Source organism: Homarus americanus, unplaced genomic scaffold, assembly GCF_018991925.1.
Source record: "Homarus americanus isolate GMGI-L3 unplaced genomic scaffold, GMGI_Hamer_2.0 scaffold20465, whole genome shotgun sequence".
In the NCBI taxonomy this organism is placed as follows: Eukaryota; Metazoa; Arthropoda; class Malacostraca; order Decapoda; family Nephropidae; genus Homarus; species Homarus americanus.
In genome coordinates this window covers 3,278,914-3,306,074 of record NW_024756914.1, presented here as the reverse complement: position 1 = coordinate 3,306,074, position 27,161 = coordinate 3,278,914, and the positions used below count along the sequence as shown (strand labels likewise).

Below are 27,161 nucleotides of genomic sequence, written 5' to 3'. Positions count from 1 at the left end.
TACCCTTGTGTTTTCGTCAGATTTATAACATTAATTGTTTACCTGTCTGTACCTAGTGTCATCCTCCCCCCCCCCTCCCCAAGACATCTCTTAAAAATATAATGTCACGGAATCTGTCATAAACTAAGACCTTGGAAACTTAACACCAGCTCCCCCTCCTTCTCTTCCTTTTCCTCTTCCTCCTCTTCCTCCTCTTTCTTTTCCTCTTCCTCCTCTTCCTTCTCTTTCTTTTCCTCTTCCTTCTCTTCCTTCTCTTTCTTTTCCTCTTCCTCCTCTCTGACTCCCACTATGATTTCCGTTGCAGTCATTCCCCCATAGTCTCGGTCGCTCGCTCCCCTCAGCTCGTAAATCTTAGCAGGGACTCGTGACAAGTTTGGTAAATCTTCCTTTCTTGTTATCGTTGTTGTTTATGAAGGTTTTGCTTTGAATTGTGGTAAAGAGTGTGTGTGTGTGTGTCCTTGGCCAGGCTTCCCATCTTTCAATGTCTTTGAGTGTGTTAAGTTCCTGGATGTTCTCTTTTATCTCTCTCTCTCTCTCTCTCTCTTCGAATTCTCCATACTCATGCTGTTTTGGATGATTTCGACACACACACACACACACAGAGTGCCTCAAGGTTCAGTTCTTGTTCCAACTCTCCTGGAGACTTCCATTGATGGTTAATAGACTTGTCTTTACCAGCGGGTGCACCAGTCCTCAGTCTAAAGATCTTGTCGACGAGGAATGTCCTGTTTAATGTTGAGTGTAACAGCTATTATGTATTGCTAATTTAAATTATGATGATAATAATAATGGGAATACTACTACTACTGCTACTGCTACTACTACTACTACTACTTTTTTTTTTAAGTGGCCTCCAGCCTCCCCCAATAGCCACACCTTCGCCACCATTTAATTACCTTAATATTAAATATCCTAATACATATGTAGCTATCCTACCTGTGTTAAATTAGTTGAGCAGCAGATCTATGCGGCATTCAGTGACTGTAGCCTCATAGTCGATATCTGCAGCAGTTGTCGGAATTGGGGCAGAAACTCTCGTTCCCCTGAGGCAGAGCAAAGCCGACCGAAGGAGAGAGAAAGACAGTCGACATCTCATCCAGGCTGTAACGAAACTTCTGGGCTGCTGCTTCTGTTCGGAGATCACCTCCGCGAGTCTGGCGTAGAAACATCTTGCACTTGGTCCCATCCCACCAGAGGTTGTGAACACTCGAGGAGTGAAGCTGCCTTGATCAACGTTTTGGATTCTCTCCCCATATGCCCTTATCTTGTCGTTCTCGTTCCTCCTATGTGCAGCATCGAGAGCTAGGTTACGGTGACATGCGGCCATGGGATAAAAAATCCTGATGTCGAAGAAAGCTCGCTGTCCCCGCGTCCAGAATCCTCGAGCACTGACGTCAACACGGGCTTTTCGTTAGATGTGTTTGAATTCCTATGTTGGAAGATCTCACCAACCAATGGAAGGAGGGTCGGTTCTACCATGACATCCCGGCAGATTTCCTTCAACATATTTGCTGTAAGGCCCCTTACTTCGTCATGCCTCATGCATATGAAGCCCCCTTTCTTGCACACCATGCCGTGATCGCCGTCATAGGAAGAGCCACACATGCATTGGGAGGGCAAACCTTCTACTGGCCGACCGTACCTTAGAGCAATGGCATCTGTAAATTCTTGTTTGTTTAGACTGAAACCATTTGCCCTTATCGGTAACGTAGTTAACCAGTTTGAGACGCCCACCTCCTGCGCTATAGCTACTTTTTTTTCAAATTTTCTGGAACCTGCAGCAACAGTTGCTGCAACTTATCATTTTGGCAGTGCTGTCGATCTGTTGTAATGGACCTATGAATCTCGTTTACTTCACTGGTCACGACCTCCCCTGTTGCGTTCTGGGCTATAATGTGGTCCGTGAGGGCTGCCGTGAGCTTAAGTGAATTTTGATGTTCGGTGGCTGCAATCTCCTCTGGATTGGTTAGTTCCATCCCTCCCAGTCTTGATGGAAGTGCAAGAAGTGCTCTTTCTGCTGGGGTTAAGTGAGTGTGTTTCACTAATTTGGGAATGAACTTGACACTGATAGCTTCTTCCAGAGGGTGGAGGAGGGGTCCGATATCAGGGATAGTACGCATCAGGTAGTTCCAACGATGCTTGACTCCATGGGTGAATGCAGCGAAAGCCGCGTGTGGCTCTGTGTTAGCAATCTCAGACAGAGCTTGGATTTCACTAACCCACTCATTCACCTTTCCCGCTACGTACTCGGTCTTGAAGTCCGCAGTGCCAATTACTGCCCCTAGATGTCTTTAGCCGTCCTTAGTTATTTTGACCTCACTTCCGCCAAAAACCTCCTTTGCCCGTTCATAATGTTCTTGCTTCACGATGAGGAAGGACTTGCTGGCGTTTGGGTGGTACCCTATTTGTGGACCTCGCGACGTTACCAAGTCCCACCACTTTTTGATGTCCTCCACTTTTCCTGCTCCTGTAAGGTCATCAGCATACGCCACTTGTTTGACCCCAGTTGTTTCAAATTTTATTTCTTGTTGGAGCACTGATAGACCTATTGCATACATTGCCATTGCAACGGGGTCCCCCTGTGTTGTTCCCTCGGTTGACTGTAAGATGGTATCACCTCTTAGGGCCTTGTTGTTTACTATATAGAGGTCTGATGGATTCCTATAGGAGTTTTCAACGTACATTGCAAAGCTTGGACACCTGATCTTGATGTTGTGCAGTGCGGCCTTGCGGTTAAGTATGTTGAATGCGTTTGAAGCGTCGACCAGGAGAACGGCCTCACAATCACGTTGCTCAAATATCGTTCTCCTGGCGTGAATGGCCGCTTCCCCTCCAGCTTGTTGGCCAGCACAAACTTGCAGGTTCCCTGCTGCTGCCCTGACATCGTCCTTTACCACCTCCATTATGCATTTTCCGATGATCCGCCTCAGCACTTCCCCTATTCCTATTGGCCTACATCCTGGATTCTTATCCAGGGGAATGAGGCGGCAGGCCGTCAGAGCATGAAGGTGATGGCAGCATGAGGATGCCAGCTTTCTTGCAAGGACGGCAATGGCCGTGCAGAGATCACTTGCTGCGGGGCCAAATTTGTTAGTGCTGAGGATGACTCTCCAACCGTTTGCATCCAGACCTGAAGGACCGGCACCTCCCTGAGTCTTCAGTGCCTTTTTCCACACCATCCCTCCTGTTATTTTCTACTACTACTACTACTACTACTACTACTACTACTACTACTACTACTACTACTACTACTACTACTATCCACCAACCCTCCCTTCTCTCACCTTGCTTCTCTTTCTCTCCCTTTCTCCTCTCCCCCGAACCCCTTTTTCCCTCTCATCTCTTTTCTCCACTCTTTCCCCATCTCCCCTACCCTCTACTTCCGTCTCTCCCTCCTATCCCAATCCTTTACTTCTTCTTTCTCCCTCCTTCTTCTTTATCTCCTTATCTCTCTCCTTCCCCTCACCCCCTTCGCAGGAAACCATATGAACGATGTTACATCATTTCAGCTCAGGTTTAGGGTTCTTACTGGAGTTTCAATGTTTATATGGTTTAGATGAGTCGAAACTGGCTCGAGAAGGGTTTTTAAACTAGCTCGAACCGTGAGATACTGTGTTTTATAGTGTTTTGTTTTTGTTTTGTTTTTAACGTTCGGGTGGACAAGGGGACGTACACATATAAGGATTCTCTCTGATCATGTGTTAATCTGTACTCAAGCTGTGGAATGTATGATTCAATTCCAAGGTGTTTTATGTACTCGTGTGTCTGGCTCACGTCATCACCAGCTAGCGCGCTGTGAATAATTTTGGCGGGCGCACTAAATGTAGTAAATTTTGGTGACGCAATATTTGTAAATTTGGCGCGAGAAAGTTGTGGTAATTTCGACGTGCGCAGTGATATATATAATTTTGGTGAACGTTGGGATTGTAAGTTTGATATTCGCAGGATGAAGAGGGAGTTGGCGGGGGTATGACGAGGGCGCAGTGGTTGAAGAGGGAGGTTGGAGTGGATCGCACATTGGAGGAGAAGGTGGTTACTTGGAGAGTGGTCAGTGGATGAGAAGTTGGAGTTCGAAGAGAGGTGGGGGAGTGCTATGGAGGAGGAGGAGGAGGAGAGTAGGTGGATAGGGCGCAATTGTTGAAGGAGGGGGATAGACAGGGAGCGCTATGGTGGAAGCGTAAGATGAGGAGGACGAAAGTGATTGGAGAGGGCGCAGTATTAGAGAAGGGCGAGAGGTAGGGAGGGCGCAGTGGTGGAGGAAAAAGAGGAGGGAGGCAGGTGGGATAGGCGCATTGGTGGTGGAGGAGGAGGAGGAGGACAGGTGGAGAGGGCGCAGTGTGGAGGAGGAGAGGTGCGCGCGTGCGCGGGGGGCGTGGGGGAGAGCTCGAGCGAGTGAGCGACAGTATGGGGGAACCAGCGCGCCCTGACGCACGGAACACCCACACGCCTCCACGCCTTGCTCCTCACGCGCGTCCTCCACGCCCTCTGTGGCCTCTCCCCGGTGTGGAGACCGCGCCTCTCCCTCCACACACCTCCTGACCTCTTACCTCTCACCCGTCATGGAGTAAGAGGGGACAGAGTGGAGTGCGATGAGCGTGTGTTGTTTAGTGACCAACTCGGTGTTTACAGTGACCATATATTACAGTGTACAGTGAAACAACATCCCTGGTACAGTGGCCATCGGTGTAGACAACCCCTCACTACTATCCTTATAAACCTTGGGTTACAGTGTAGTGGAACCAATGGTACAGTGTAGGGGAGGAGTATTGGTGCAGTGACAGTTTATTGAAAAATGGTCCCTATCGCATGGGGCTTCAAGTGACAGTCCAAAATATGAAATCGCAAGAGATGGGCGTGATGTGGGCGCTGCTACTGCTGGTGTCAGGTGAGTGTGGGTGGTGTCTACGCCTACTACTACCCCCTCAGTCCCCTTCCCCTCTTACCTTGACGTGTGTGCACGCCCACAGTCCCCTCCTGTGTTCGCGGTGAATCGAAGACGTAGGTGCAAGTAAAGGTGTGGGTTGAAGTGGCCCTGTACACGAGTGATTTACACACACACACACACATCCCCTCTCTCCATTAACCATTAACCTACGATACACTGACGTAGCGTCGGTGGAGATGCTGTATATATAGCGTTGTGCAGCGGCCACTGCTGCCCGGCCCTGCTGTGGTTGAGGGAAGTATCTCATTTTGTTAAATTATGATAAAAAACGAAGTGGAGTGGAGCGCGAGTGTGCATGATGGGTGATTGGCTCCCGGCCATGCGGTGCGCTCGCTACCCCATACTGACCACCACACCGGTCACACCTTGTCAACCATTTTGCCTTCCAGGTCAATATTTCCTTAGTAAACACGACTTCATTAGTGTGAGTGTTTCCCTCGTAAGAAAATCCAGAGGTAAATATTCCCCCAACACCTGGACCACACACACACAGTACTTCACAGTCAATAACAACTTCACCTTTTTTTAATCTATGTTATGATAAGTCTATTTTATATATAAAAAGTAAATTTGGGCTTAATTGTAGGAGTAGGAGCATCATGTGGTGTGTGGTGGGCATAAGACAGCCCCCACGTCTGCCGCAGTTGTAGCCACCAGCGACACCCGGCAACTTGCCCCTAAGATCAATACACGGCTGGCGATGCCTGCTAGCCTATTATGCCCGACCAGTTCTCCCTCCCTCTAAATCTAAATTCTAAATGTGTTCCAGTTTTCTCTTGTTATTTTTGAAGTGAGTGAGAGGGAGTCGAGGGTTAGGTGACGGGTGTGTGTGGTGGCGGGCGTGGGAGGATGGCGTGATGAGAGGAAGAGTAGGAGGAGGCGTGTGGGTGTAGCGGCAGATGGTAGAGGCAGGGGCGTGGCAGGCAGGCGGCCGCAACGTAGCGTAGTCGCTGGTGCCCCGCGCTACTGTTTATGGACACGCTACCTGTACCGGGCAACCCCCTGCTAGCTGCTACCTCTGCTATCTCTCTCTGACTGTCTCTCACCTGTCTCTTACCGTTCTCTCACCTGTCTCTCACCTGTATCATTTTCTTTTCACAGAGGTATCACTCAGGTGTATCTCACTTCCTTGGGAATCTCAGTTTCTCACACCTATCTCTTACATGTCTCACACCTGTACCGTTATATCTCTTGGTGTCTCTCAGAGAGAGAGAGAGAGAGAGGGGGGGGGGCTTACTACACGAACTCTTTACGTCATTTTTAACCCGTTTGTGTGTAGTCATTTTTGTTTCGTTGGAGAGAGAGAGAGAGAGAGTTAAAAGTAAGGTGAGATCGAGAGATTTAATCTCCTTTATCATCTGTTTTCTTCTGTTTTTCTATTTCACCATCATTCTCTCCTTTCCTCTACATCTCTTCCTCTCTCTCCCTGTTTCTCCTCCCCCCTCTCTCTCTCTCTCTGTTTTCATCGCTCTACTCTCTCCCTTCCTCTCCCTCTCGTCTTCCCCTCCTCCCCCTCCTCCCCCCTCCCCCTCTCTCTCTCAACCTCAAAAGGAAATTGCAGTAGACATGAACTGACGAATCCACATAACTGTCTCACTCAACACCTTCCCGTGGGCTTCACTCCATTTTGTTTAGTGGTCAGTTGTTTGATCAAATACTGTAACGCAAACATAAGAGGTTGGGGGGAAGTTTGAGTCCTTTTGGGTTTTATATTATTACTTGTTTGTGTTTATTTTCGACATTAATTTAAATAATGTCCTTGAGATGTGGTGTTTTATTTTTATTTGGGTTTATTTATTTATTTATTTATTTATTGTAGCTGTGGTTTTGGTTGTCCTTTAGCTGTGATGGGGAAGGAAGGAAGGAAGGAAGGAAGGAAGGTGTAAATTTAGTTGATTTGCGGTTTTGCTATGAACTTTCCCCAATTTTTGCTGTTAACTTTGCCTCTGTCGGTGTTAGCTGCTCAGTGATAGGTTATGAAATTAGCTCTAGATTCCATACCAACTTATAAAACCGCACTGTTAAAATACATCCATCCGTCATGTCAGTTCTCCTTTAGCTGAGCCGGGAGTGTGATTCTAACTGTACATTGAACTTAATTTTAGCTTTGCCATGACTTTCGCGGTAATAAATGACTTTGAAAATTACTAAACGCTCGCTATTAAAGGCTGTATATTTAACCGTGGTGTGTCGTAAGCTCAAACTAGCAGACATAATTGATTAAGAGTGTCTTTTGTTGTGTCGTAAGCTTACTGTACATCATTGCAGGTTGTTGGTGGTAGTAATAGTTGTTGATGGTAGTAGTTATTGGTGGTATAACAAACTGGATTTATAGAGGTAATTGTAGTAGTTAGTGTTGTAGGAATACTTGGAGATGGTAGACCCGTGTGTGTGTGTGTGTGTGTGTGTGTGTGTGCGTGCGTGCGTGCGTGCGTGCGTGCGTGTGTAATTGTATAAGTCTCTTCTCATCTCTTTCATGTCTTTTCTCTGCTAATTTCCGTACGTGAGGAAGAATGAAAGTAAGGGAGAAAAAGAAAGCAGGGTGAAAGCGGTAGGAATGGGAGACAGAGAGCGAACGTGACCATATTTGTGAGAGGGGAGTGAGAGGGGGAAGTACCTTGGGACGTGAGTGTGACCTTGTAATTGAGAGGGAACTAAGAGTATGTAGGTTAAGTGAAAATAAACCTCAAGAAATAGAAAGGGATTGAGAGCGAGTTAGAGAGAGAGAGTGAGAGGGGGTGACTGAGTGAGAGAGAGAGGGATTAAGAGCGAATGTGAGCTAGTGAGTGAGAGGGAGTGAGTGTGTGAGAGAGTTAGAGTGAGAGTGTGTGAGAGGTGGCACTGGAAAACGATGCGTACTTTCACACTGTCGGCCCTTTTGATGCACTGTGGAGGGAATCCTTGCAAGTACTGAGCTGTTTAGTGAATCTCTCTCTCTCTCTCTCTCTCTCTCTCTCTCTCTCTCTCTCTCTCTCTCACTACGTACGAGAGAAAGAAAGAGAGAGAATATATAGCAAAAAAACTGTTTGGAACGCTGAAAAAAATTGATAATATTGAAAGAGAACGAGAGGGAGAGAGAGAGAGAGAGAGATAGGAAGAGAGTGAGGGAGGGGAAGGTGAGAGTGAATGCAGTAGTGAGAGTATAGCACGTTTTTCCCTCCCAGACCGAAGGGAGAGCCAGTATGAAATTGGAAAATCATTTTACATCAAAGAAACGAGTGAAAGTGTTTGGTGATGAGACTATGTAGGGAGGGAGTAGAGGGAGAGAGGGAGAGAGGGAGTAGAGGGAGTAGAGGGAGGGAGGGAGTAGAGGGAGAGAGGGGAGTAGAGGGAGGGGGGGGGAGAGAGGAGGGAGTAGAGGGAGGGGGGAGTAGAGGAGAGGGGGAGTAGAGGGAGGGAGTAGAGGAGAGAGGGAGAGAGGGAGGGAGTAGGAGGGAGGGAGGGAGGGAGAGATTGATGAGGGAGGGGAGAAGTGAAATAGAGAGTAATGGGAGGGAGGAGAAAGGGAAAGAAGAAGGGAGGGAAAGAGGGAGAGAAAGTAGGAGTAAGGGAGAAAGAGAATAGACAGAGGAAGGGTGGTAGTTAGAAGGGACGGAGGGAATGAAGAGAGAGAGTCAAGAGATATGGGAGGGGGTAGAGGAAAAGAAATAGGGAGGGAGAGAGTAAGGAAGTGGAGGAAATAAGAAAGGGACGAAGGACTGTGGAATAGGATGAAAGACAAACAGAGGGAGGGAGTGGAGGGAAGAGGGCGAAAGGCAGAGAAGAAGAAGGAAGGGATTTAGGAATGGTGGACGTTGAGAGAGAGAGAGAGAGAGAGAGAGAGAGAGAGAGAGAGAGAGAGAGAGAGAGAGAGAGAGAGAGTCATCATCTCATCCCCTGGAAACATTTTACGTTCGTTTCCTGCTGGTATCTCGCGGCAGATGACGTCACGGCAGGAGATACAGAGACGTTAGGATGAGTCTCACAGCTGCCTCTGAGAGATAGGGGGATCTATACTGTTACTGTAACCACGAGATAGATATAATGTTTCCTATTACTGTACCCGAGAGATAGGGAGACCTGTCTTAGGCCATCTTCCAAGAGATAGGAGAATTAGTATCATTCCTATGGTCACGTAGATAAATAGATTAAGAAATATATCTCACTTCTGCCACTGAGAGACGGAGACAATAATTTTCACTCTTGCTCTCTAGTTATACAGATTGAGTGATCTTTCTCACTCTTCCCACCTGAGAGATATAGAGAGATGTATCATTCTAGTCACTGAAATATGGATAGACGTATCTCACTCTTATTACTGAGGGATGGAGGGGCATATTTCCTGTCTCTTGAGAAATGGACAGACGTGTTTCATTCCTGTCTCTGAGAGATAGTGGAACGTATTTACCCGAGAGATGGAAAAGCCTGTCCGTCTCTAGCCACCAAGAGAGGGAAAGATGTATGAGGTTCACGACCACCGAAAGATTGAGAGATCCATCTCAATTCCTGGTGCCGATTGACTCCTGACCTCCATGGATGTTCAAACTGACAGCTGGTCGTGTGTGTGTGTGTGTGTGTGTGTGTGTGTGTGTGTGTGTGTGTGTGTGTGTGCGTGGTTTTGATTGTCAATTTGTTATTTGTATAAGTGGGTGTGTAAATCTGACATTTTCACTACACTGTTTAACAATACACACACATAGATATTGACAGAGAGAGAAAGAGAATGAAATGTGTTATCTCTCCTTTAAGCTCCCCCCCCCCCACATACACACATATCATGCAGACAGACAGACAGATGGGTCACTAACTTCACCCACTCATTCAGACTCAACACCTCTAAACAAGAAGCCAGGTGCTGCCCTCCTAAAATATTAACATTCAATAACCCCCCTCCTCTCGTCCCTTCCCCCGGCTGTCTATATCGACTCTGTATCACTACTTTGTTTCTGCGACGACAACACACACGCAAGCGTTGGCGCTTCTCTGCCTATGTATGCAGTCGGGCTAACTCGAAAGTATTGACACCTTCTCGTGTGTTGCTCCTCCAAGAGTTACGGTGTGGAGTAATCGTCTCCCAGGTGAGGGGGTCGATTTGGCACTTTTCTGGTTTGTCTTAAGACTATCCTTATCCCTTTTCAGTTGCCCGCCAGCGTTACGTTTACTATTCGTTAGGTGACTGTAAAGTAGCTGATTTGGCAGTCTACTGTCGTCCATGCGGGTAACATGGCCAGTACAGCGTAGTTGTTCATGGATAATGGTAGCCTCGATGCTCCTAGAGTTGGTGTCAGCAGGAATACTGGCATTTGTTCTCTTGTCTTCCCAGCGAACTCGGAGGATGGAACGTAGACGACGATGGTGAAAGTTTTCAAGTACCTTGAGGTGCCTCCTGTATGTGACCCATGTCTCAAAGTGGCGAGATACGTGTAATATATGTATATGTACACACACATTATATATATATATATATATATATATATATATATATATATATATATATATATATATATATATATATATATATATATAATGTGTGTGTACATATACATATATTACACGTATCTCGCCACTTTGATATGCAAATTGAATCATAGATTTTGTCGATCATTTGTATGTAAATTAAGGAAACCAGTTTTAAAAAGCGCATAAAATCACAGTCGCTTTATATGTGTGAAAATAAACCAACTGTGATATAGGAAAAAACACAAACAAGGCTGATAATACTTATAATAAAACAGAGCCAAATATATATATATATATATATATATATATATATATATATATATATATATATATATATATATATATATATATATATATATATATATATATATATATATAAAATAAAATAAAATAAATAAGGCTCCCACTGGACATAAAACTGTCAAACGTCCTTCCAAAAAACAAGAAAAAAATTACAAATGTGGATGAACGAGATACAGTACACTCCACGGCTCTGTTGAACTGCACTTGGAAAAATGTATCCCTCACTTACGATAAACCTCCTTCAGTCAGGTTAGGACATGCGGCCATTACTAAAAACAACCGAAAATGTATACATAAAACCCTTCAGAATTTTTTTTTAAAGAACTTTACGGACGGACGGACGGTTAGGTAATCGACGGAAGACAAACGGACTTAAAAACGGACAGATAGACGAAGTACACAGGGACGAACTGACGGATAGATGGTGAAAAGGACACCTTGGGGACCGAAATACACACAGACGGATGGGTGGACGGACGTGTAAAAAAACAAAAATATACACGGACAGACAGACAGACAGACAGGTACAAGTCAGCACTACCCCCCCCCCCACCCTCCTGCATTAATCATGAGAGACATAACAAGCTGAATTAACCAGAAGCTGAAATTTATGCTAATTTATGAATAATTATGGCTATTCATCCCTATAATTACGAACACCTATGTATATTAGTGTATAATTATGATAACTAGTTTTTATATGTCTATAATTATGACTAACTAATCTGAACCAAGCATAACTTACTCTCAAATGTTCTATGATAAATCTGAACTAATGTATTGAACGAAATCTGAAAATGAACTATATTATAATTATCTGAGCCTAAAAGTAAATGAAATCCGGATTTAAACTTAATCTCATGCTAATCCGAACTCAATGGAGCTAATCTCAACAAAACTGAACCTAATCTGGATTTAATTACTCTATATATATATATCCCGTGAATTTAGACTCCAGTTAACTTTAATTTAACTCTACTGAAATTAAACCTTAATTAACCTCGTGTCCTTGACTTTGTAAGTGCTTGTATTAGTAGTCGTAGGATTAGTACATACATGCATTCATACATACATACCTACATACATACATACATACATACATACATGGAGATAGATAAATACTCGTATATTGATAGATAGGGAGAGAGAGTTGTGTACATAGATATTTATTCAGTAAAGTTATCACACAAGCTCACAATAATTCAATATAGATATGGACAGCACACACACACACACACACACACACACACACAGCATGTCGATCTTAACCAAATATCGAGAATTTTAGTGGAGACATTCAACCTCTTTGAACCCTCAGACTGGCTACATTGTTTAATTCATCACCCAGGCGTGGATGAACTCTGGATGCAAGAGTTGATTGGACAGGTAGTGGGTAGTTGTTGTTGTTGTTGGGTCGTTAATAGGGTGGAGAGAATTGTTGTTGGGTCGTTAACAGGATGGAGAGAATTGTTGTTGTAGTTGTTATTTTGGGCTGAGTTGTTGTTGTTGGTGTAATTGTTTTTGTTGGCTGGCAAACACACACACACACACACACGTGTATATATATATATATATATATATATATATATATATATATATATATATATATATATATATATATATATATATATATATATATATATATATATATATATATATCCGTTTTTATTTCACAGCTGCTAAAAACCTCAATGAATTAAAGGGAAATATGAAGAAAAATCGACTCCCGGCCACTCTCGAACGGCTCGTGCTAATCTGTAATTATCCCTGACCACCTCTTCCCCCCCGCCCCTCGGTCATCAGTCCTAATCGCATCGGTCTCAACCAATCCTTTACTAATGTCTACCAATCCCAAACCATCTCGCTTCTGCTGTTTTTTTTTTCTCGACTATTTGGATTAGTTTAGTTTAGTCACTAATCTACCGCGTTGCTCTATCAACAATCTTTTGCGAAGCTGAACATTTGCGTGTTAGTTTTTACGAATCATTTTTTCTTCTAGTCTTTCCCAATCCGTCTAGTCATTCTTAACATATCTCGTATAATTCCGTTAACCATTTTAGGCATTATTAGTAGCTTTTATTAATCCGATCCAATCAGCATGAGTCTTTGAGGATTCGAAGACCAGTTCGCTCTGCTGTTCTTGTCGTACTAATTTTTACTAATTCAAACAAATCTATTCACTGTTATTGACTAATCTAGACCAATCCGCCGCATATTCTGTACACCATATATACCAATCCACCAGCCAGTCTCTGTTAATCGGAACTTAATCAATCCTCACGAATCCTCATACCAATCTTCACTAAATCCAAGCTAATCTGCCACATCCATCTGTACGAATCCACACACTATTCCCTACCGTTCTCTACTAATCTAATCCACTCTTCATCAGCACCAACCCACCGCCGCCGCTGTCACAATCTCTCTCGGCCAGTCATCCACTCCTTTATAAACTTCCTGTGTGAATCAAGGAGAAAATTTCTTTGTTTGTGGAAGAGAGAGAGAGAGAGAGAGAGAGAGAGAGAGAGAGAGAGAGAGAGAGAGAGAGAGAGAGTCGTAAATTCAGATTTCTCCACATCATCACAATCAACAAATCATTTTTATCACGAAACTATGACAAAAACACACAAATCATTCCAACAACAATAACATTTCTCAATTACAAACCACATATCACCGCGGATATCAAGATGGCTGAGTGGATACAGAACTTGCAACCGGATACCCAACCATGTGTGCCCTGGGTCGAATCCTACCAAGTGCTTTTACAATTAACACCACATTAAACAGTTTGAAGGATTTTTGTATTAGTTGTGTTTGTGTCTGGAAAATGTTTGTTTTGAAGTACACGCACACACAATGGAGTACACGTAAAACACAGGTGTATAGTTCAATTACCTGTATTTAAATGGTATGTTGATATTAGCGAAGTTCACGATAGGTTAATGAGTCATTTTCTTTCTTTTATTTATTTATTTTTCTTTCATATTTGCTCTCTCTCTCTCTCTCTCTCTCTCTCTCTCTCTCTCTCTCTCTCTCTCTCTCTCTCTCTCCTCATAGGATAAAAATTGACCTCATCGAAGAAATTGCAGAATCAAATGACCAGAAAAATCCCTTCCTTCTTCTTCCTTCCTCCTTTCCTCCTTCCTTCCCTAAATCCCTCACTCCTTCGTTCCCCTCCTCCTTCCCCTCCCTCCTATTTAAAACTTAACTTGGCATAGCCTGATTGGGAATACGAAACGATAACAGAAAGAATAATTCTAACTTTCTTTCACCTCGCCCTCCCCTCCCTTCCTCCCCTCAGACCCCCTTTCCCTCCCCCTCCCCCCTCCCCCTCCCTACGTTCGAGGTTTTGTCGTAGTGAGAGGAATTATTGAGGGAGTGGCTATGTTGGGTGGGAGGATGTAATTGGGTAGTTGGATATACATGGTTCTGGGACCTGTGGTGGTTCACTGGTCGAGTCATTCATTCAGTTGGTCTTTAGTGCTATGACGGTGTGATGGTAGTAGTGCGTTGTGGTGGTGCGGGAGGGGGTGTTGTGTTGGTGCAGGAGGGGGTGTTGTGGTGGTGTAGTTGTGGTGGTGTTGTGGTCATGTTGTGATGTTGATAGTGTTGATTTTGTGGTATACATGTTTTTGTCTTGTTTTGTGGTTGTGTTTGTTTTTATACCTTGGTTCTGTTTTTTTTTTATTTCTTCACCTCTTTTCTTTTCTAACCTTCCCTTACCTTGTCCCCTTTCCTCTCTTCCATCTTCCCCTTTTCCTTTCCCCTCCCACTTTTTTTTTTCTTTCCGATCCCCTTGTCGCCCCTTCTCCTGGCCCCTCTCACAATCAGCACAAATTGAAACCAGTCTTAACTAGAGTTCATTAATTCACCCCAATCTTACCCTAGTCCACCCCCACTGTTACCTATTTAATACCAATCAGCTTCAATTCGCTCTAATCCCGACAAGATCCTTCCCAATGCAGTATAACCCAATCCAGTCCACCCTATTTGCTGACTCAATTTGCTTCTCTAATCCTTTCTATCGCAATCCACCATAATTCGCTCTAATCCGTTTTGATCTTCTTCGAGTGATCACCGTTCCCTTTCGATACGACTTAATGGCGCGTCTCAATCCATCCAAATCCGATTCGGCGGAGCCCAATTTCCCTTAATCCGCCTCGATCCACCCCAATCCGACCCAATCTGTGCTAATCCGTATTCCCCCCTTCCCCCCCTCCCCACTTTACTACCTTGCGGATGACTCTAAAAGTCTCCGAATGTCTGCTGAAAAATTGGGCCAAATATTTTTCGCAGTCAAGAATGTGTGTGTGTGTGTGTGTGTGTGTGTGTGTGTGTGAAATACTTTGACTTTAAATGGACGAATTACCAATGTGAGTGGCACCATTGGTTATCCATCACCAGACTTGCAAAGGTAAAGTTTGCTATGGAGTTTTGTTTGTATAGAGTCTGCCCAATGGACGCCTTTCTTGACATGACTGGTGGAAGTTTTTCACGTGAAGAGGGATTTTATTTTAAGTAACTCAATAAGTGCTTCTCCTGAACTGACTGATGGATGGATTTCGGGCCTGTGGGATCTTTTGTAGTTGTCAGCTCAATGCACACTTTTTTCTGACATGTCTAAATGCTTAATGTAACCAGTAACTAGTTATTGGCCGCTCGTATGGATTCAGGTCCCAGCCGGCCGCACGACACACAGACTGACGTAAAGACAGACATGTTATCAGGTCCATTAGATGGCAGGGAACAAGATAGGGTACAGCTCGCACACACACACACACACACACACTCACTCACTCTCACACGCCCACACTCTCTCACATCCTCACACACTCTCTCTCACACACACCCTTACACACTCACACATCCACATACAGACCCTCTCTCCCATACACTCATAATGTGTGTTTATGCTGTTGTTTTTTTTAAATACTCACAGTTAAAAGAAAGCAAGACAATCTATTTATGATTTCTTTAGTCCTTTATTTTAATTGAGATGATTTTCACGTGTTACTTCTTTTCATTTCACTCTGGATCCAACTTGTAGTCCATGTTGGTTCCTCACGCCAACTGTTGACACCAGGTAACACAATCCTCGCCTTATTTGTCTTCACTTACCGTCCGGGTTTGTCCTGACACTCACAACGCCTCCATCCTGTCTTCCTTATACCTTAAAACTCGACACATACATGTTTCTCGAGGCTCACCAAGGTCAAAGAGGAGGAGGAGGTTTGATTAATAGCTTCCTCGAGGATCATACAATTCGAGGAAGAGCTTTATTCCAACCACAAATTCGTCTATTCGTCTCGCTAAAACTTAAACCCAGTGGTAATAAGTTCTTCGAGGATCACCAAGGTCGAGAAGAAACTTTAATCTTTCCAGAGAAAAATAACGAAATAAAGTTACTTGGGGGTCAGGGTGGAGGAACTTTGTTGGTCAAGAGAGAGAGAGAGAGAGAGAGAGAGAGAGAGAGAGAGAGAGATGAATTAGAATTTTCTCAGCAGAGATAGTAAGTTTTTGTATACAGATGAGTCGCTCTCAGAGAAATGAATGCTTGATGCTTTATAATACTCGGCATTATTATTATTATTATTATTATTATTATTATTATTATTATTATTATTATTATTATTATTAACCTAAAAGCCTAATCACGTAAGACCTGACAATACACACAGGTAGGGATTTAAGGTTTTAATTTAACGTCAAACAGAGGAAACACAATTGATCTAATCTCTTAAATACGACACAGGTAAAACATGAGGGAATGATGCCACATAAGAGGAATGATGTGACAGTGAGTAGGACATCACATAAAATGGGTCCTATTAACTTGTGGTCACGAAGGATCAGTGTGTGTGTGTGTGTGTGTGTGTGTGTGTGTGGGGTAAGAGGTGTTAAAGTATTCTCATCAGTCTGGGTTTTAAAGTCCTAGCAAAAATTATGTATTTTTTTCTCACTCTGATTCGTTAAAGGTCAAAGTTATACAGTATGTAAAGATGAATTTCCGGATTCATCGCCAGAACTGAACACATTTTTGGCCAATGATTTCTATGAGGCGATTTTCACTTCTTTATCTTTTCTTTCTTGTGCTGAAAGTTCATAAAATAGCTATACATTTATCGATATATTTACTCTTTCTGGGTTATATTATTTATTTTTGGGATAGTGTTGTTGGGATTATTTTCCCTTTAAGATTTGTAGGAGTATTTTCCCATTATTTTCCCAACATCACTCATGCTTCACCGTACTGTACTGTATATAGCACATGTACACACACTAGCATCAAATTTAGTTCTGGATTGAGACTGTTTGAAGGTCAAGGTCAAGGTCACTGGAGTGTCAAAGGTCACCAGCCGATCTCGGAATAATAACTGCCCCCCAAAAAAAAAAAATAGTTAAATAAATGTCAGATTATTTTGTCTACAGTTTGGTGATATTTTATTTTTCCTGTGCCAAAGGTTATTGAAATGGCGTTGGAGTTCCGGGATAAATTCTAGTCTTGTGTTTGATGACCTTTTGTGGGCGGATTATAGTGATTTTAGTCAAGTATTTATTTAATTTATAGCTCATTCGTAAGTTGCTTTTATTTTCTACATATTATTAATTTATTATTTTATTAATTTTTACCTTTTATTCAATCTTAAGTATATAAAAAACCAACAGGAAAATCGTAGCTATAAATATACCTTCCCCTCCCCTCCCCTCCCATCCTCCCATCCTTACCCCTCCCCCATCCCATCCTTCCCTCTCCCTTCCCCATCCCATCCTTCCCTCTCCCTTCCCCATCCCATCCTTCCCTCTCCCTCCCCCTCCTTCCAGCTGGTGAGACGAACGTATTGTGGGTGTTAAGCCAAAGGTCAGAGCTGCTGTAACAGAGGCCAGACCACCAATAAGATAGATTATTGGCCTCTAACTGGATTCTCGTGTGATCTGGTTGTTGGTGGGGTTACAACTCCACTATTAACTTCAGATAATGTTCTCTGCTCTGCTATTATTTTGTTTTTCGAGTTTCCTTTTTGAGTCTTATTGTTGCTATTGTTTTTGTAAATATTATTATTATTATTATTATTATTATTATTATTATTATTATTATTATTATTATTATTATTATTATTATTATTATTATTATTATTATTATACTCGTTCCCCAGATAGTGATTTCGCCTCTTCACTCATCGACTTCCTTTGAGGTAATCTGAATGACACACACACACACACAGAAACTAATTGGTCGAAGGCTTTGACAATTGCGATTTGTTTGGTAATTTCACTTTAAAAATAAAAATCATCTCCCAAATTACTTATGGGTTTGTGGTGAAACTTTGTACGAATCAGTGACAAGTTAAGTCCTTTCAACACACTCACTACCCTAAATAGGTTTAATAATAATAATAATAATAATAATAATAATAATAATAATAATAATGAACATGAGAATTGGTACAGATTCTCATGTTATTTTCAGAGATTGTGGATATTAACATAATCCCCCCTCCCTCCTCCCCTTACCCTTCCCCCTACCCTTCCTCTCCCCCCCTCCCCTCACCCCTCCTCCCATACCAGCCGTTGCAATACTCATCGTCGGAATTAATCATCAATATTTAAATACCAGTTTTTTTAGCACTACTATGAAAGAAATTCTCTTTGAACTTTAAATGGCTTAACTTTTGTGTATGTTTGTGATAGGAATGTTTTAATTTTCTGTTTGTGCGTGTCTTTGTTGACGATGTATTTGTCGTAGTTTGAGTTTGTAATTTTCCGCCTTGTTGTTTGTAGGTCAATTGTTGTTTGTTTGGTCTTAATTGATGTTTGGTGTTCTTGTTTGGTGTTTAAATATGTCTTTGTTTTGATGTTTTAATGTCTTTTTGTGTGTGTGTGTGTGTGTGTGTGATATAATTTGTCGTTTGTTGTTATTGTTTGATGTTAATTATTGTCTTTGTATGGAGTGAAAGCCGCCTTCCTTGTTTATTGTTAACCAAAAATTGTGAAAGATTTTTTAATAAGACTTTCCATGCTAAGTTATCCTCCTATTATCCGTGTACAGCGTTAAATACATTATAAATAGGGGTGGACTATAATTGCCATAAATTAATTGGTAATGGTTAAGAAAAATTGGTACGTACCTATTTCAAATATATAATAGGAAAATAAATGAAATACCTATTACTGAATGCACCATCATTCAAGTTATTAAAAAAATATAGAAACAATTATGAACACAAAGTTAGATGGATATAAAGTTAATAATTAATAGTCTGGTTTCACTTTGATGTCTCGCCTGTAAACCTTAAATATATACACACCCATATATATATATATATATATATATATATATATATATATATATATATATATATATATATATATATATATATATATATATATATATATATATATATATATATATATATAAAACAGTCATACGGACAAAGTTTACAGGGGAAAGTTTACCTAATTACGTTTATAATTACGACAGATGCAGGTGGAAGAGTCCACCTTAATGTTCTGGTAATTAGGACAGATAATGGTTGAAAAGTTAATGTGTATGCTTTTGTAATGAGGACAGATACAGGTGGAAAGTTTACCTAATTAATTTTATAATTACTTCACATAAAGGTAGAAAAATTTACCTAAATACGTATATAATTAGGATAGAAATACAGGGGGAAATTGTCTTAATAACTTCGATATTTAGAAGTATGTGAACAAATTTACCTGGATATTTTAATAATGAGGACAGATACAGGTGAAAAGTTGTTTCAGGTAATTATATAATTGTGTCAGTATGTTAAGGGGTTAAGTACTCACCTGGCATGTGTTTGTTTGTTGTTATTATCTAAATATCTCTTTCATTTTCACTGTTTTTTTTGGTATTTTTTTTACATGTTTATGTCTCTTGTTTTTGTCTTTGTTTCTGTTAAACTCACTCAATTACTCTCTCTCTCTCTCTCTCGGGGTGAAGGACTTGTCATATTTGGTCATGTCTCTCTCTCTCTCTCTCTCTCTCTCTCTCTCTTTCTCTTACACACTAATAACCTAGGTAGGGTGAAAGACTAGTCTTAATTGCTCCAGGCTGGGTTAATAGCAGAGAGCTAACCACCCTCCGGAGGTAATTAGGGGTAATTTAAGAGTTAATTTGGGAAAGTTATGGTGACTTATGGATAGGTGTTAAACCATGCCGTTATTACCTCGGTTTTTTTTATAGGAGTGGGTGGTTTTTAGTTTTTTTCTAAGTGGGTGGTTTTTAGGTTTTTTCTACGGGGGTGGTTTTTAGTTTTTTTCTAAGTGGGTGGTTTTTAGGTTTTTTCTAAGTGGGTGGTTTTTAGGTTTTTTCTACGGGGTGGTTTTTAGGTTTTTTCTACGGGGTAGTTTTTAGTTTTTTTCTAAGTGGGTGGTTTTTAGGTTTCTTCTTAGAGGGTGGTTTTTAATTTTTTTCTAAGTGGGTGGTTTTTAGGTTTTTTCTAAGTGGGTGGTTTTTATTTTTTCTAAGTGGGTGGTTTTTATTTTTTCTAAGTGGGTGGTTTTTAGTTTTTTTCTTAGTGGGTGGTTTTTAGGTTTTTTTAAGTGGGTGGTTTTAGGTTTTTTCTACGGGGGTGGTTTTTAGGTATGTTTTTTTTTAAGAAGTGGGTGGTTTAAGTATCAAATGTAAGGGGAAGGTGTATACAATATAAGGGAGAGGCGTGGGGAAGGAAGAACAAAGGAAAGGGTTGAGAACAAGAGGAGGATAATATAGTGAACAGTGAAGTAGGCAAGAGGTGATGAATGAGAAACTGTAATTATCTTTCCTGTGAGGCATTAAGCTGAGCTCTTTATTAAACCGTGTATTAAACCATATATTAAACCGTGTATTAAACAATATATTAAACCATATATTTCAAGTATATAGAGTGACGTTATCTCTGATGGGTGGTTATTAGGCTAACAGCTTAGTCATGCCTTAAAAAATAACTAAAACAAAATAAAACAAAAAAAATCTTAATCGTCATCAAATCAGAAAATGGTTTAATGTATTTTTTTTAACTTAAGTTCGTTCATGTTTTTTAATTATCCATCCTTCTCTTTATATCAAGGGTCACAATATATAATTTTTTCGTTCACACCTGAGCTGAAGTCACAGGTAATTGGAGGGCAGAGGTGAATAGATTAATTGATAAATGAATAAATGATGAAATGAAAACAAATAGAGACTGTGGATAGATAAAAAGATGGATAGTGAATAAATAAATAGAGAGAAAATAGAGAAAATAATAATATAAAAAAAAACCCAAAAGAAAGAAAATTTACGTAAAAATTAGAAGAAAAAAGTTTATAAAGAATGAGACAAAATTGAATCGAGTGACTTGAGTTTTCTGAGCCAAAAAAATAAAATAAAAATAAAAATGATAGAAACAAAATAAAATAAAATGAAAAGTTAGTTTAAGTGAAGGTTTAAGAAAATATTTAAACAGTTCTAGAGTAGGAAAATGAATAGAGAGAGAAAGGAAAATTAATGAGAGTAAGAAAAAATGAAAGAAAGAAAATAACAAAAAAAGAAATGTAGTGTAAGGACGGAAGGAAGATAGGGAAGAATTACGAAAGGAATTAAGTAGAGAAGAGAAAGAAAAAAGAAAATGAAGAATGAAAGAATGAAAAAATAAGTAGGTGAAAAGTTAAATACTACTGAATAAATGTGTGATAAAAGGAGGAAATAATAAGTAATAGGGAATGTGAGTGACAGACTCTCTCTCTCTCTCTCTCTCTCTCTCTCTCTCTCTCTCTCTCTCTCTCTCTCTCTCTTCATCCTTCTCTCCATCTTCAAAAATCTTTTCTCCTCACCTCACGTAATATCTCACACACACACACACACACCATCACCAATATCTTCCTCACGGTTACTTACAAGTCGTTAAAATTCTTCCCTCCCTCAATCCTCCATCCATCCTCAATCCTCTCTATTCCCAAACTTTGCCCCTCAATCTGCCACCGTTCGATTTAGTACTCTTTCTCAACTAAAAGTCTTCTGCGTATTTTACACTTTGGCGAATCAGAGACGAGATCCTTTAATGTCGTGTGGTGGAAGTCGTGAGCTGATTGGCTGTTGATGTCCATGAGGGTATGTAAATGTTGAGCTAATTGGATGATGATGATGATGGAAGTACTGAGCTGATTGGCTGTTGATGTCCATGAGGGTATGTAAATGTAGAGCTAATTGGATGATGGTGATGATGATGTCTTTAGTAGATGGGTTTTTGTAAGTACTGAGAGCTGATTGGCTGTTAAGATCCATGGAAGATGGGTCATGTATAAGTGATCTTATTGGCTAATGATATATGATAAAGATGGATTGTGTGTGAGCGCTAAAGCTGATTGGTTAGTGATTTCTCTGCTGGCATGAAAGCCCTGAGTTTAATTGGCTGATGCTTTTCCTACGTAATTCTCGTATATAAGTCATGAGGTGAATGGTTTAATGTCAATACTGTGTTCGATACACCACCCGTTCACTACCTGAATCCCTCACTCACGGAGAAAGATTTATTTGTGTTAAGATAATACAAAATCCCATTAGCTCTTAGGGATGTGTAATGTCAATCTCTCACTAATGAAGAAAAATAAATTGCACCAGTTTACTCTTATTTTTGGTATTTGTTTTATTTAATACATTAGGTTGTTTTAACGTCTTCATGTGCTTCAATGGTTAGGTCTTGAAGCACCATTCACTGAGTCTCACTTGCAGAAATTAAGATTTTTTTTTGTATACAGTATAATACAATAAAAGAAAGTTTCATTCAGGAAAATTAAAAGTTAATTTTTTTATGCATATGTAAATCTATGGAATAAAACAGTTATAGCGCAGTGAAGTTAAGAGGTTATTTAGTGTGCCTCTTTGTCACCAAGTTTTACCTTCTGTTTGGTCGAGAAGGGGAAGGAGGACTAGCAGTATATAAGCAGCTATTAACTTTGAACTGTAAATAGTCACTACCGTTGTGCCCTTATTAGCAATGGCAGTGATTTGGACACCGGGTTCTAGGGTGAAAATTTACTTAAAAACTACACCATGAGTTAGTAAAGTGTATAACCCGGTATTAAGGCATAGGCCAGGAAGATCGGACAACTCAACAACAGCACTGGATAGACCAATACTCTCTCGGAATACGATCAGCTTAGAGTTTGATACCCAGGTCCCAATTACTGTCGGGTATGATAAAGGACCTAGTCTATAGTTTCACTTTGTCGGTATTAACTCCCGCTGGTATAGTCACTGCTGCTCTCCCACCCAACACCAATCCACTGTCACGCATGGCAGATTGATTTCAAACTCAATTGATTAATAGCATGAAATAGCCATTAGCTTCTTGACCCTTCTAGCTATCGATCAGGGAGATGTTTCTATTATTCGCCAAGTATATCCATGCTAGCAACAGATATCTACTACGATTTAGCTCGATTGACTTCAAATAGCATGTAATATCCCTTAACAGTATGGCCCTTACTACTAGCCAAAGGGACCACTAATAGTCAGGGGGCTTGTTCACTTTGATAGTCCCCCGTGACGCCCTTACTAGCACCATACCTCCGGCACTTGATGACCGATTGATTTCAAATCAGATTACCTTGTGTTATACAATGCCGACTTCTGGGAACCTATTGATTTTCTCTTCACGCTGCTGGTGGAGAGGAGGCAGGTCACCCCTCCACCCCACGCTGACCTGATATGAGTCACTGACCTGCTGAGTGATTTGATGTGATCTGCTGAGTGACCTAATATGACCCATTGAGTGACCTGGTGTGACTGAACTATTCCTCGTTTCCTCACCCTCCTCACTTCCTCTCCCCGTCAACCCCTCGACCCTCAGTAATACCCCCATTCTTAATCCGTCTCTTTCTCTCGCTTGCCCCTCCCCTCTTCTCTCCTCCCCTCCTCCTCTACCATCTAGGAGGAGGTGAAGGGCCCACCTCACCACTGATAAGGATGAAAAGAACTGTTTTTACAAAGAGGGTGTCTAGAGAGGGAGAAAGGACGAGGAGAGGAGAGGAGAGGAAAGGAGAAAGGAAGGGTTGTTGTAGGATGGGTGTGAAAGGAGAGAAGGGGGGATGGGTGAGGAGAGAGGAAGGAAGGGGTTGTGGTAGGAGAGGAGAGGGAAGTTTGTGGTAAGAATATATTAATACATCCCTTGAAAAAAATATATATTACAAGAAATCATCACCGTATCCCTTCGACGAATAGGTGAACAAAATATCGCCCCAAATATTACAGTAATTGGCCGTGGTGTAAGGGGTGCAGTGGTCGTAAAAAGAACAAGATAATAACCGTAATATTTTTTATAGTTCTTTTATTGTTTTGTATATAAAAAAAAAGCTTTAGGGTGAGTGGTCAAAAATAGGCTTAACCTGGCAACTGGAAGCGTGTTCTCTCTCGTAATATTTTCAAAAGAATGGTGCAGTATATAACACCACTGTAAGCTACACAAAAGAATGGCGTCCCTCTCGCTCCGCCACTCTTAACTATTAAAAAGAAAAGAACATCGTGGCGCGGTTCTGCAGTCACGTTCTCATAACAACTTCGTAGTGTGTGTGTGTGTGTGTGTGTGATGTAACTGTGCTATATAATTCTGGTGTTTGCATCGCCTGCTCTTGTCTATTAATGGTCGTGGGTTCGATTCCCGGCTAGATTGGAAGATTGAATTTTCTTCCACCTCACACATTGGTCACAGACATATCATCTCTGTAGCTGCTAACTTAATCTCTTCTCTTACGTCTTTGCCACACTCGTTTTATTATTTTCTACTCAGCAAAGATTTTCTAGATCACCATCTTTGTCTCCTTGGTTCTCTCTCTTCATTCTCTTTTCTATTTATTTTCTTCCCTTGTGTATTACTATGTTGTTTACTTTATTATTCTTCGTCCAGGTTGCCGACACACACACACTCACAGATATCCAAAACATTTCACGTCTTCCATTATATCTTCATTCTCGTTCATATATATTTTTCCTTGTCTTTTTTCACTTACTTTCATCACTTAAGAGACTTTTTCCTCTTTATTTATCTTTCATTTATTTACATAGTCTATCCTGTTTAGTCATTTATATATCATCCGTATTAACATGATGGTCAGTGATATTAGTTTAAAAATCACGGTGTTCACGTCTCACAATCCTCTATACTACTTACTGTATCACCAATTGTTATCTCATCTTATCTTTTATCTATTTCTTCCCGATCTCTTGGAACACCAATATTGTCCAGACTCAATTGACGGAAATCTGTAAATCCTATCAAGGGTTTTCGACGGTCACAAGAAGGAAAAAGCTGGAAGGACATGATACACACACACACACACACACACACACACACACACACACACACACACACACACACACCTGGCCAAACACTTCCTTACACTAATCAGCTATTTCCTCTTGTTCCCCACTCTTTTTTTCTCCACCATTTTCCTTTCCCTTTTTTACTTCCCTTCACCATTTTTTCCTCTTCCTTCCTCCCTCACTTCACCATTTATCCTCTCCCTTCCTCCCTCACTTCACCATTTATCCTCTCCCTCCCTCCCTCACTTCACCATTCATCCTCTCCCTTCCTTCCCTCTACCATTTTTCCTTTCCCTTCTTCTCTCTTATCTTTTTTCCTCTCCTCCCCCTCTCTCATCTAGTATATTTATTACTGTTTGATGAAGCATTAATCAGCGAAACGTAGTTGTGGGTGAACCTTTTTTATTAATAGCCAATATGTTTACAGACGTCGTGTTTATATTTCAGAGGTGATGGTATTATTATTATTATTATTATTATTATTATTATTATTATTATTATTATTATTATTATTATTATTATTATTGTGTACCTGTCCGTTGTGTCCGTGTGATATTTCAGGCAAGCCTCCATTTAACGGATTTACTGTATTGTAGTCCCTTAAATGGAAGTTTCACCTCTAACGGACCTTGATCTAACGGAGTAACCTCTTCGTGTAGTCCGTTAAATTTCAGGTAGAGAGAGAGAGAGAGAGAGAGAGAGAGAGAGAGAGAGAGAGAGACGTTGTATTAACACACACAAAAAAGTCGGAAACACTTGCTCTTGTTACTTGAAAAATTATACAAAAGTTTAAATGACTTGGGAAAAAAATAAAGACTTGATATTTCTCAGTAAAGAAGTTTTATGTGGTGTGGTCTTGGGATAATCGTCAAGTTAAGTCTTAAGACCCACCTGACAGTCTTACGAGGAAAGGATAATGTTGTTATTTGTATTGATAACTCCATATGCAAATTAGGGCACGGGTGGTAAATATTGCTTATGACTTTTGTAAGATATATTTCACTATTTTAATACTTCTCATGGCAGACAGACAGAGAGAGAGAGAAAGAGAGAGAGAGCAAAGGAGGGTAGTCATGCAATGTGGTATATCATGCACTTGCCCCTAATTACCTACTTTGTGGCTCAGACAAAGCGGCCGCCACTGTATAACTACCACGCACACTAGCTTCTTCTTTCTCTTTATCTCTTATCTTTCTTTCTTTCTTTTTCTTTCTTTATCCTTTCAAATAGAGTAAAGAAAATTGTAAGCAGTTTTTACGACGATTTTTTTATATATACTTTTGCCCTTATACTCTCTACGGGTATTTTTAGGTGCGTATTTTATATATTTGGGGGATATTTTTTTTTAGTTTTCAAAGTTTAGAGGAAATTTATGATATCTAATTTTTCGGTAAACGAGTTGACGCCTTTGTACTAGGAATATTCTCTCTCTCTCTCTCTCTCTCTCTCTCTCTCTCTCTCTCTCTCTCTCTCTCTCTCTCTCTCTCTCTCTTACCCATATCTTTATAATACTCTCTTATTTCGTTCTATCTAAAGTTTGTTATCTACTTACAAGGCTTCCTCAAGTAACGATGCTTTGTGTTCTTACTATGTCTCACCAACCATCCATCCATCCATCCATCCATCCAGACAGACAGACAGACAGACAGACAGACAGACAGACAGAACATTATACAAGGGATCCTTCATCTCATAAATGCCTTCGGGCCAAAACATATGTCCATTTTTTCCCTCCTGCTGTTAACTTGTTCAAAAATATTACTTACCTCTAATGCATTCTGTGAGCCTTTGAAGTTCCAAGCGTCAAGATATACATAATACATATGAATAGTTTATTATTTTTCTTGGCTGTATTGAGGAGGGTTGAAACGGGGGAGAGAGGAAAGGGGAGGGGAGTCCAGTTCCAGGAAGCCACTGGAATGTACTGGAATAAAAGGGAGAGGGGTAGGAGGAGGAGTGGGAGGTAGAGTACTGGAATTGCTTGCCCATGGTTGTAAGTAAAGAACAGTGTCTATTGGGGGTTGATAGTTGATATGGGGAGTTGACGAGAGAGAGAGAGTGTGTGTGGAGGGGAAGAAGGTGGAAGAGGAGAAGAGATAATGGGGAGAGAGAGAAGATGGGGTAATAGGGAAGCGAGGAGGATATGGAAGGAAAAGGTGTGAGGGA

The 27,161-nt window shown here is 41.0% G+C and overlaps 1 protein-coding gene across 1 annotated transcript in view; it reads left to right on the top strand.

Annotated features, from left to right (window-relative positions):
* The first annotated feature begins 4,416 nt into the window (after positions 1-4,416).
* LOC121857274 overlaps positions 4,417-27,161 on the top strand; it is an 86,926-nt gene continuing 64,181 nt past the window's right edge. The window contains exon 1 of the mRNA XM_042353266.1: positions 4,417-4,885. Coding sequence (XP_042209200.1) covers positions 4,807-4,885 — 79 coding nt within the window. The 5' untranslated portion in view covers positions 4,417-4,806. The remainder of the gene's footprint in view (positions 4,886-27,161) is intronic.